The following is an 11,144-nucleotide window of genomic DNA, read 5'->3' as shown; positions in this document are numbered from 1 at the left end:
TGGTTTTTTTTTTTTTTTTTTTTTTTTTTTAGTTAAGAATATCAGGGGAGATCATATTGGCAAAAATTGCTTAAGTTTGTTCAAATTATCATTCAATATTATTTAAGAAAGATTATTCAGAAAGAAAATTCTTTCCATTTCCATAATAGTATCTTCTCACAAAAATATTTTTATTCATCAGTAATTTGTTTGATTTTTCCATCTTCTGATGGACAATCAAAATGACATAAACCAAACATAAGAAGACCCTCCCTGGGTTCATGTGAGAGAATAGAATTAATATGTTATCCTAATGTGCGGAAATAACAATAGACTTCTGTTTGGGACTCTGAAAAATACATGGTTCCTCCACAAAGTCCTGGGAAGAAAGAATTGAACTGATTATTAAGCATGTTCCTTATATTTTATATCGTTAGTCCCCAACAAATTGCATTCCTTGACTATACTACTGTAACTTATCCTCCAAAAACACCCAGGCCATACCATAATTTAATTAAATAAATGATAAATAAGGTCAATGTGCTGCATCTTTTATAAAAACACTATGGAAGACCCTAACCTCTTTGATTCAATGTACCTTATATTAAAAATCCATGAGACGTATTATTCAGTTTCTATGTGAAAGCCATCATTTTTAAAAAAAGAAAATGAAAGCCAAGTAATTCATCATGTTTTCTTTTTTAATCATGACTTCTTGGAAGCTCAAAATTAAATATCATGCTTAATTATATCTCTAGCCTAGGATTTCTTGATAAAATATCTCCCAGTTTTATTCTAGAGACCTTGTTACTTTATTTTCATGCTTTCATTTTATGTTNCCTAGGATTTCTTGATAAAATATCTCCCAGTTTTATTCTAGAGACCTTGTTACTTTATTTTCATGCTTTCATTTTATGTTTGTTTTAAAAGACCATAAATTATTTTTGGTTGTGGGTGATCAGGTATAATAAAAAATTATCCTTTTCTCTATTGGACAAGTACGGAGCACTTTATAAGTAAAAATTCTTGTATTAATTACTCCATTGAGATAGGTATAACTCTAATTTGGGGAGCAAGGAAACTACTAATCATACTACAAAAGGTTTAGAGAATAATTACTGTCAACAATGATACATAGTTTTTTTTTCTTTTTTAGAAAACAAATAGTCTTTTCTATCTATTTTTCTAGTAATTATTACTAAAAATTGGAGGTGCAGGGGAAATGGAAAGGTGATGAACAGGGAAAAGGTCAATATAAAAATTAATCAGGAATAAAAAATTTTAAAGCATTAAGTAACAAAATCATGATACTTCATGACTTCATGGCACAGTAAAACAGTTTGATGTTGCAAAGAGAACACACACTTTCAATCACAAGTTAGCCATTAATTTTATTACTGTAACTATTGGCAGCTAATACCAGTGGTTCCAACTCTCTCATAACTGGTGCTATTGAGTTTCTTAGACTTGGAGTAGGAAGAGAAATAAATATCAATGTATTTTCTCATTATATGGAACATAAAGCAAAACAAAGAGAATTACCCTTCCAAAGAGAGAGAGGAACTTTCCCATTATCATACTTTTCTAATCCTATAATCAAGCATAGAATTCTAGGACAGAAAATTAGAATTAGAAAGTTAAGATGGAAAACTAAGATGGCTCATCCTGGAATTACGATGACTGTGGGAGAAACCTTAGTATACTTGTCTCACACTTTAGTAAATAAGTGATTTATTACATATTCCTGAACGAGAGTAATGAATTTCCTGGGCTCCTAAAGGTGGTGAAAGTCCAACTGAAAATATGGAAAATTATTTTTGGAACTTTTTACTACAATTACAAAATATAATACAAAAAAAAGTTTTTAAGAAATACTATCTTATGTCAGACACTGTGCTAAGCAACCAGCTATTTAGTGGAGAGCAAGGAAAATATACAAGGATACTTCAAAAAGTTCAAAGAAAGACTCATATTATCTTTTATTTCTATTTCTTCATGAGTTTTTCGAAGTACCCTTGTAGCTGCTGCTTTCAGGGGGCTTATTCCAGTGGTGAAGAGATACCTCAAAAAAAAAAGAAAAGAAAAAAGTAAAGAAACAATATATGATTACAGTGATAGGTGCTGTGTGGTAAACCACTGCTTGGGGGCAGCGATAGTGATGAATAATGAATGACATACACAGTGACCAGGGAAGGCCTCTGGAGAGAGACAAAAGTCCAGCCTTGTTGGGGGGGGTGAATCATTTCTGACACAAAAAAGAGCAGTATTAACGGCTCCAAGGCAGGACAGACCTCAGGAATGTTCTTGGAATTGAAGTCAGGCTGGTATAGAAGTTCAGTCAAGGAGGAAGGCAGCATTAGATGAGGCTAGAAAATAATTGGGGGTCTAATCGGGCAAGGCCTGATTATCAGGTGAAATGGCTTTTATTACCAAGCGAAATAGAAGACCATTAGATGATTTTAAGTATAAGAGTGACAGGAACTAATTTGTATTTTGAAACACCAGTGTAGAGTGACTTGTTTGGAGAGGGCAAGTGAGGAGAGGGGAGCCCTGTTAGAAAGTTACTGTCCTATTTCTGATGGCGGATTGGGGTTGCAGGAATGGAGATGAGGAAGAGAGGAGATTTTGGATACATTTGGGTAAATTATTTCCAGGACTTACTGAGGTATCAAATCTTTGGAGGGAATGTTTGAGGGAGGCAGCAACAAGATTTCCAGCTTTCTAACTTTCGGTATTAAAGATGATTATCTTTGAAAATTTAAGATAAAAATGTCCCACTGTTTTAACGCACTTATGAATGGGGATTCCAGAGTGATAAAAAAGATTTGATTTTCATATGTTCTTAGCACATTGATTTCTTCAAGACTGCTTATGTACATTTTGATATGTCTATAGGCAATTATGTAAAAATCTGTTTTATGTAGCATATAAAAAAATGGAAATTTGGCATGTCAATATATTTTACAAAATTCTTCTTAACCTTCTCTTGAATGGAAATAAAAGTTCAGTTGGTTTTCATCCACAGTTTGCATTTCTTTTCCGTTTGCCAAGTTCTGTGATATTTTCTTAAACAAAAAAGACAAAATATACATTCGTTCAGCAAATTCAACATTTTCTCTTTAATCTGTGATTCAATAACTTTCTGAAATACTATGTAGATATTTTTAATTTGATGCAGTGGAAACTCAGTAACTCTCACACACTTGCTTAAGTCGTTTAAAAAAAATAGAAATATTGTTATAGAAATTCTTTCTCCTCAGTGCTGCTTCCCTGCCTCAGACTTCTGGTCCCACCTGGCATTATGGGGACAAATTTATGCACTAAGAGGGGTGGTGTCACATCACTAAACTAAATAGACTTTTAAATGTGAGTATTCTTTTATTTAAGCCAATTAGATATGATTAAGAAATAAATAGAATAATTTAAATAATCATTCAGTAGACGTTATTTTGGGTGATATAGGTACAAGCTATAATAATAAAAGCTTTATGTGCTATGATTATACTACATCTGTAAATCACATGGTATATATACTTCTTCCAGTGCATTTTCAGGAACCCAAGTGTGCTTCCTGTTGTTTCTTTGGCAGAGAAAAATTAAAGTTTGTAATGTTTATTAGAGATAATACCTAGAGATATTAGAAGGTGAAAAATGATTTGGTTTCCCTTACATTTAATTTTAAGCATATTGACAAAATTTTTCTGTTCTTCAATTTTCTTAGTTTCTAAAATATTCAAATAATCTTTTTATATGTGATTTAATATATATATTTTTTAATCTGAGGGATATCTGATACCTACTTTTCAAGTTTGTCAGATGTAACATGTTTATTTCAAGTCTTTTTGTAATTTTAATTGTGAAACATATTGTTTCCTAGACAAAAAAATATGGTGTTTTCTCAAGTGTTCAACGAATGTAAAATTGGGTCATATTAACATGTTTTATACATTGGAAATTCTGGTGATTTGACATGATGTTACTAGGGGTCATTGAATATCCCTTGTTTCAGGGACAGAAATGTTAAAAAACTCCCCAAAAGTGAACATGAGGGAGATTTCCACCCAGGATGGAGAGATAGGAAGAGGATAATCTTTTCACTTTCGAGCAGAGAAAGGCCAACCTAAGTTTGATATGTAAATTGTTATCTAGTATAGAATTTATGAGGTGTTACATATTATTTAGGTAAAATAAGTTGTGTAACATGAATGCATTAGAGTTGTTTTTAAACAGTTATTCACAAAGGTTTATTTGAGAATGATCATTTAAAAGCCTTTGCTTTTAGCCTTCATGTCAACTTAAATAAAAATGATACATCCAAGATAAGGTATTTTTGTTATTGGTAAGTTCATCATAAGGTCCCAAATCTGTTCATTCTAGTTACACTTATGATTGCTGTTTCCTCAATAAGTATATAGGCCTCTCATGACTTTGATACAGTGACATATTTGCTGCCTTTCAAATTTTGTCTTGAGATACCAAATATTTAACTTACCTTTCCACAAAAATTCCAGCTTGAACAGCATGTACAATGCTCCGAAATTTTGGTTTTTCCTCAGGTTTCTTTTTCGTCATCCCCATTTTCCTGGTGAAGGTAGAAGCCAACCAGTCCCGAACTTCTGATGGGACTGAATCACACTGAATGTCACTGAGCTCATCTTCGGTATCCAGCAGTCTTCTACAAAAATTTATACAAATTAAACATTAGAAAAAAGTGAAGAAAAACTAAGAAGAANAAGAAGAAAACAAGGATGGCAGTGGGATTTAAAAAATAGTAAATTACTTTCTGATCATTCCTTAATATGAACTATCTAAAGAAAGAAAAAATATTGGGTTAACACTTTGAAAGCTGTCAATTTCTCAAATTTATCATCTTCTAAAGGCAAGAAATAATAGATTTGATTATTTGCAGCTTCCCAAACATTTAAGTACAATGATACCAGTCTAGAGGTATTGATTGTTAATGTTAATATACTATTTATTAATAAATACAACTAAGAAAAGATAGGGAGGGGAACTCATTAACAGATGTCAGTTACTAAATGAAGCAACTGGAATGCAAAGAAAAAATGTATGAAGCTATAATAGTTGTCATATATTTAAAAATCTTGTATATATACTACAGATAATAGATACTATTTGAATAAGGCTTTCAAGTTTACAAAAGTCATTCACAGATGAGATTTCATTGGGTTAGTACCTCTAAATTTTAGTAAAATAATAACTTAAGTACTCTAAAAGGTGTTCATTCTGATATCAACATTGCAGATAAACACGTTAAAAAAAAGAAAGATAAAACACATAAAAATAATGGATTATTTTGAAAGCACAGGTGACCAAACCAGTCTAAATGGAAGAAATATCTTCTGTTAATAGCAAATGCTGTCTTGTGGGTGGAGATCTGATAAGGTTTAGAATTGCTGGGCAAGACAGTCAACCCAGTGGGTGAGGAAGTAAACAAGAACTAAATCCACTACATTCGGTACAAACTCCAGGTAAAGCTGACTGGACTAATGCATAGCTGCCATTAAAGAAGGAACTAAGGATACGTTCTTATTTTAAGGCCAGTCAGCTTCAGTAATCAAGAACTTCCCAAAGGTCTAAACCATCAAGATCATGTGAAAGACTCCCTCCCTATCACAAACTACAGCTATACAGAGCAGTCGAGCTTTGCCTGTAGGAGGAGCACAGGCCAGCTGTGCCTGTCCTTTGATGCAAGCATTTCCTTGCCAGTGCAAAAACTGAATAGCTCAGAGCTCTTTTTGGCACACATTAGCTTTGATCGTTGGGTTCCATTCGCTTTGGTAAATCTCTTTGCACAGAATGAGGCCTAAGGATTATGAACTGATGGAGAAAAGGAAGCCAGAGGTGGCAGCCCGTGTGAAAGCCTTAGGGACAAGTCACACATCATGTTGAGAAAGCAGGGGCAAAACAAAGGGCAAAAAGCAGGAGGCCCTCCCAAAACACCCAATATGACCAAAGAGAGGCTCAAAAAGTAATATGCAGAGGAGTAAATCTTCATGTATCTCTCAATAACCTCCTCTATGTGCTGCTGTTTTCTACAAACATGCAGCAGTCAGTCATTTGCCAATATTTATTTTCCATGGTATTAAATAATCATGAATGTATTTATGAAATACATTATGAAAAAAGTGCTGGAGTTACAAGTCTATGTGTTTACATATAAAGATAAAAATGACTTACATAGTTGGATGTTAATACTGATTAATACTTACTTTATATTATTTTTAATTTTCTTTCAGGTCTTATGTTTGGATTTTTTTTTTTTTTTTTGTCCTTTTTGAGACTGGCCGCACTGCGCTCAGCCAGTGAGTGCAGTGAACGCACTGGTCATCCTTATATAGGATCTGAACCCGCGGCGGGAGTGCTGCTGCGCTCCCAGCGCCGCACTCTCCCGAGTGCGTCACGGGCTCGGCCCTTATGTTTGGATTTTGATTTACCCCTAAAACACTGCCATCGTAACTCAAAGGAAAGTATTTTTTTTTCTTTTTGTCCATTTGAAATTAGATTCCTCAGCCCATTTCAGCAAGAGATTACAGTATGTAGCTTGAGAACTTTACTGCTTTAAAGATTATGTCGTTTCTATCATTCTATTATGCAGTGATCGAGGAAAACCACAGAGCAGAACAGGTGGAATAGGAATCATTGTGGTGTAATTCTGTGAGGTCACCATGCTCCAAGCATTCTACTGTAGACTTGTTTTATGTATAATGTAAAATTTATAGTTTACCTTATGATTCACTCTTTCTGTTGTACATTCTATGGGCTTTGACAAACGTATAATGACATGTGTCCACCATTACAGTATCACACTGAGAATTTCCACTGCCCTTATTCACCTCTCCATCCTTCCCTACCTCCATGTCCCTGGCAACCACTGATCTTAGTCTCCACAGTTTTGCCTTTTCCGGAATTTCTTAAAGTTGGAATAATAAAAGTCTACACCTTTTCAGATTGGCTTATTTCACCTAGCAATATGCATTTAAGATTTCTCCATGTCTTTTCATGGTTTGATAGCTCATTTATTCTTATTGCTGAATAATAATCTATTGCATGGATATACTACAGTTTGTTTATGCATTCTACTACTGAAGGACATCTTGGCTGAATTTCTCCATGTCTTTTCATGGTTTGATAGCTCATTTATTCTTATTGCTGAATAATACTCTATTGCATGGATATACTACAGTTTGTTTATGCATTCTACTACTGAAGGACATCTTGGCTGCTTCCATGTTTTGGCAATTATGCATAAAGCTCCTATAAACATGGGTGTGCATGTTACTTCAACTCAGTTGAGTAAATACCAAGGAACAGAATGGTTGAATGGTAAGAGTGTCTAGTTTTTTAAAAAACTGCCAAACTGTCTTCCAAAGCGGCTGTGCCATTTTGCATTCGCACCAGCAATGAATGAGCGAGAGATCAAGCCACCATCATCTCTTGTCTGGCCGAATGCAATGTCTCTTAACTTGCTTCCTAGGTCTTTCTCCTGATCCCTGTCAGTCTCTTCTTCCCTGTGCAGCCAGAATTCCTCCTTTAAAGTATAAGTCAGACCATGTCAATGCCTAATTCATAAAGTCTTACATAAGTCATCTCAATCTAAGTCTCCAACTTTATCTCTTAGCCAGTTTCCCTTTCTTCATTTTGTTCCTTCAACCCTGGCCTCCTCACTGTATGAAAAGCTGCCAAACTTGCTTTTGCTTCAGGGTCTTTGCATTCGTTGTTTCCTCTCAGAATCTGTTACTCAAGATATTCAGTGGATCATTTTCTCATGGCATTTAGGTACAGAGGGCTTTTCTATCCCCATCTCTCTTCTTCCTTATTTTGCCTTTCCTTAACACCTGTCTTTACTCTGTCTTCCTCCCTCTGAGCATCACCAGGGGCTCTTCAAGTTTCATTTGACTAAGCTGTACAGGGCAGGAACAAAAATGATCATACATAGAATTATCATAAGCAATTTTCCTATACATTTATTTAAGACATCTGAAAATATCTGAATGCATACATAAGATTACAGCACATGAAAAACATGTAAGACTGAATTTTGTCCTCACTTCATTTTTGAAATAAATTTGTGCAGGCAGGTTGATAAAATGGGATCTGAACTATTATAATCAATTATGCTTTCCAAACATCCCATGGCTTGATCTCTCTTCCTCCTCATGTTAGAGGGCAGAATGAGAATAGTTGTTTACACTATCAGTGCTTTTCTAAAAATGAAGACTTCATCTTTAAGAAACTTACAACATGAAAAAATAATCGGTGCATTTGCCTTAGAAATTTTTAAAATGCACCATATAGAAAAGAAACCATAAGGAGCATATGTGTAAAACATTATCACTGCTACCCTTTGAAAAATGCTTCCACTGATGTTTGATATATGATTTTACTTTTAGTCCCAAGAGAGTCAAAAAGCATTAAGTGAGGGGTTCCTAAACATGGGCTGTGTGTTGATGGGCACCGGCGAGCTGTGAAAACTGACCCAGCATCCAATCGGTGATCAACTGATCCTTAGGAGCTATTTATACCCCAGATTTTCTCTTGAAATCAGATGACACAACTCCCAAAGGGCTTATATCCTGAACTAGAAAGTTTGCAGGGGGAGGGAAATAAGAAAGGAGGCGGCCACGGAAGGAGAGGTCATGGGATTTTGACTCTTATAATTATATGCTAGTGAAAATATTTCTGTTCACAGTGGACTCTTAGAAAATGGTTACTCCTGTGTAGCCACATGGTCACTGGCAGGCAATTAGTGCTTACAATTACACCTATTAAATATTAAAATTCAAGTGCTGAATGCGGTTAAAAGAAACTGGCTTTTCGAGTTTGACATTTCCTTTTCCTGCTTTACTATACTTGTAAAGTATATGTTTCCAACAAGCAACTAACTCTTTTAACTTTGCCCCAAATAGTTGATAGGCTCAGGGCAGGAGCGCAGTTTTTCCAAGTACTATATAACTAAATATTTTAAAGATATATATCAGGTGAACAAACTGTTATATGTCTATCCTTCAACCTTTTAATGAGTTCCATAAAAGGCTGACAAGTTGGGTTTGAATTTGAGCATTCTCAGCTCGTTGTGTGACAGGGCTGGGCCGGTGGGCTGATGCCTGCCCCCCTGTACCTACCTACTGCTCAGGCCCTCACTGTATAGGCCTCACACAAAAGCAGGTGGACACCACAGCCCCCAAGCACAATCTCCATTATCCTGCCTAGCCTTGAAAATAGCAGCTTCTTGGCCACTGTTTGAGGTGGAGTGGTGAAAACACCAGCAGTGTCCTGGGCCCCTTCAGGAGGAAAGACCTAGGAAGGAAGCCAATTAAGACTTAGGAAACAGGCTTGGGGACCTTTTGGCAGAGAATTTTCGGGTCTCAGTGCCCAAAATACAGTAGAGGAGCACACTAGGCAGGGCAGAGAATTCTAGGGTCCTAGTTCTTGAAGGAAGAGAGGGGCTTGGGCTCAGGTTCTTCTTGGTCTTGGAGACTTACTGCCCCATAGGGAGGGACGCCCCTAAAGCAGGCCATTGTCAGGCACCCTGAAGTGAGGGCTGGTGTCCAGGGAAGCAGTTCCACTGGCCTAGGGCCAAGAGTGGTGTAGAACTCATATGTTACGAGCGTCTTCCAAGCAAAGCCCTTCCAGGACGACTGGGGAGATGGAGAGAGGGTGATCTTTCTGCAGTATGGATATCTTTTGGAGTAAGTGGTTCCCTCATAGTAGAATCCATTAGTGTTATTTCTTTGGTTAACACACATCTGTGTTCTAAACTGCCTGCACCCTCCCCCCAACCAAAACCCAAAACAAAACAAAACCCTAAAGGTAATACCAGTCCTTCACTCAGGCTTCAGAACTATCTGAGGATACATACACGTGATAATGCCATCTTATTTACTATGAACCAGGCAAGCAGCCAAGGTTTAGCTCATTTAATCCTTGTAATACTGCTATGAGGAAGATATAATTATTATTATTGCCTCTATTTTACTGTTAAGTACATTGAGGCACAAACACTGAAATGATTTGCTCAAAGTCATACAACCAAGAGTGGCCATGCCACACTTTGAGCTCAAGTCTGTCTGATTGCAGTCTGGGTTCCTAATTGCTGAGGTGTCCTTCACCTTAAATACATGTTTTTCTTACTGATTACCCAGATCACCTTCACATTCAGTCAATATTCATGACAGTAATCATTGTTCTCTATTCCATCTCTGCCTTGAAATGTAGAGTTAAAAAAAATAATTGATTAAAAAAAAATCTTAAAGGACTTTGGTCCACCAGGAAATTTTTGGTTGGAGGAAGTTTAAAGTTACTTTCCAAAGCCGGTACGCTGAATCATTTTCTCAGAGAGAAATAAGTCTGAATAGCAAAATTTTGGGATACTCTGAAGTACAATAAATTAAATGTCAGGATGAAAAAAGGTAATACATTTGAAATGCCATATGTACTTGTCAGTAACCTACTTCCTGAGTGCTATGCTGAATCATTTTCTCAGAGAGAGATAAGTCTGAATCGCAAAATTTTGGGATACTCTGAAGTACAATAAATTAAATGTCAGGATGAAAAAAAGGTAATACATTTGAAATGCCATATGTACTTGTCAGTAACCTACTTCCTGAGTGCTACATACATTTGAATTAATTCTTCCAGGCAACCACTGAAGCATGTTTATTTATTTATTATTTATTCCCTGTCTTGTTCCAAAAAGGATTTAAAATGACAGGCTGATGAATTTATTTCAACAGCTTTTGGTGGGGGGTCAGTTTCTTTCCTTTTTCTGTCAACCTGATAGCTCTGTTTGATGTTCCCTCTGGGTTTTTTGGCTTTTTTTTTTTTTTTTTCAAACGGTGAGAAGATGACCACTGTATATGAGGGACTATGAAGACTGAATGTTTGGGTGGAGAAGCTCAATTCCCAAGAGGCAAATCTTGGCTAAATGAGTTCAGCTGAGGAGAGTGTTGAAATTAGATGTGGCTTTCTCCAAGTTAAGGCCTAAGGAGGGCTTGGTGCCTCCTCCGTACCCACCCAAGGAAGTGGAGGCCAAGGCAGAGCAGGTCCTGTCCCCCAGGAGAGGCAGAAGGCCTGAGGGGGGGATGGCTCTGAGAAGGATTCAAGCTGCTTGCAGAGATGGGATTATGGTGGTATTTTTGGAG

At 36.3% G+C, this 11,144-nt stretch overlaps 1 protein-coding gene across 1 annotated transcript in view; it reads right to left on the bottom strand.

Annotated features, from left to right (window-relative positions):
• PDE1A (phosphodiesterase 1A, calmodulin-dependent) overlaps window positions 1-11,144 on the bottom strand; it is a 77,447-nt gene that overhangs the window by 46,908 nt on the left and 19,395 nt on the right. Inside the window, 1 exon segment of the mRNA XM_008577583.1 lies at window positions 4,472-4,654. Coding sequence (XP_008575805.1) covers window positions 4,472-4,557 — 86 coding nt within the window. The 5' untranslated portion in view covers window positions 4,558-4,654.

This window comes from Galeopterus variegatus, unplaced genomic scaffold, assembly GCF_000696425.1.
Source record: "Galeopterus variegatus unplaced genomic scaffold, G_variegatus-3.0.2 Scaffold1546, whole genome shotgun sequence".
NCBI classification, from domain to species: Eukaryota; Metazoa; Chordata; class Mammalia; order Dermoptera; family Cynocephalidae; genus Galeopterus; species Galeopterus variegatus.
The sequence above is the reverse complement of the archived record's forward strand: the minus strand, read 5'-3'. Positions and strand labels throughout refer to the sequence as shown.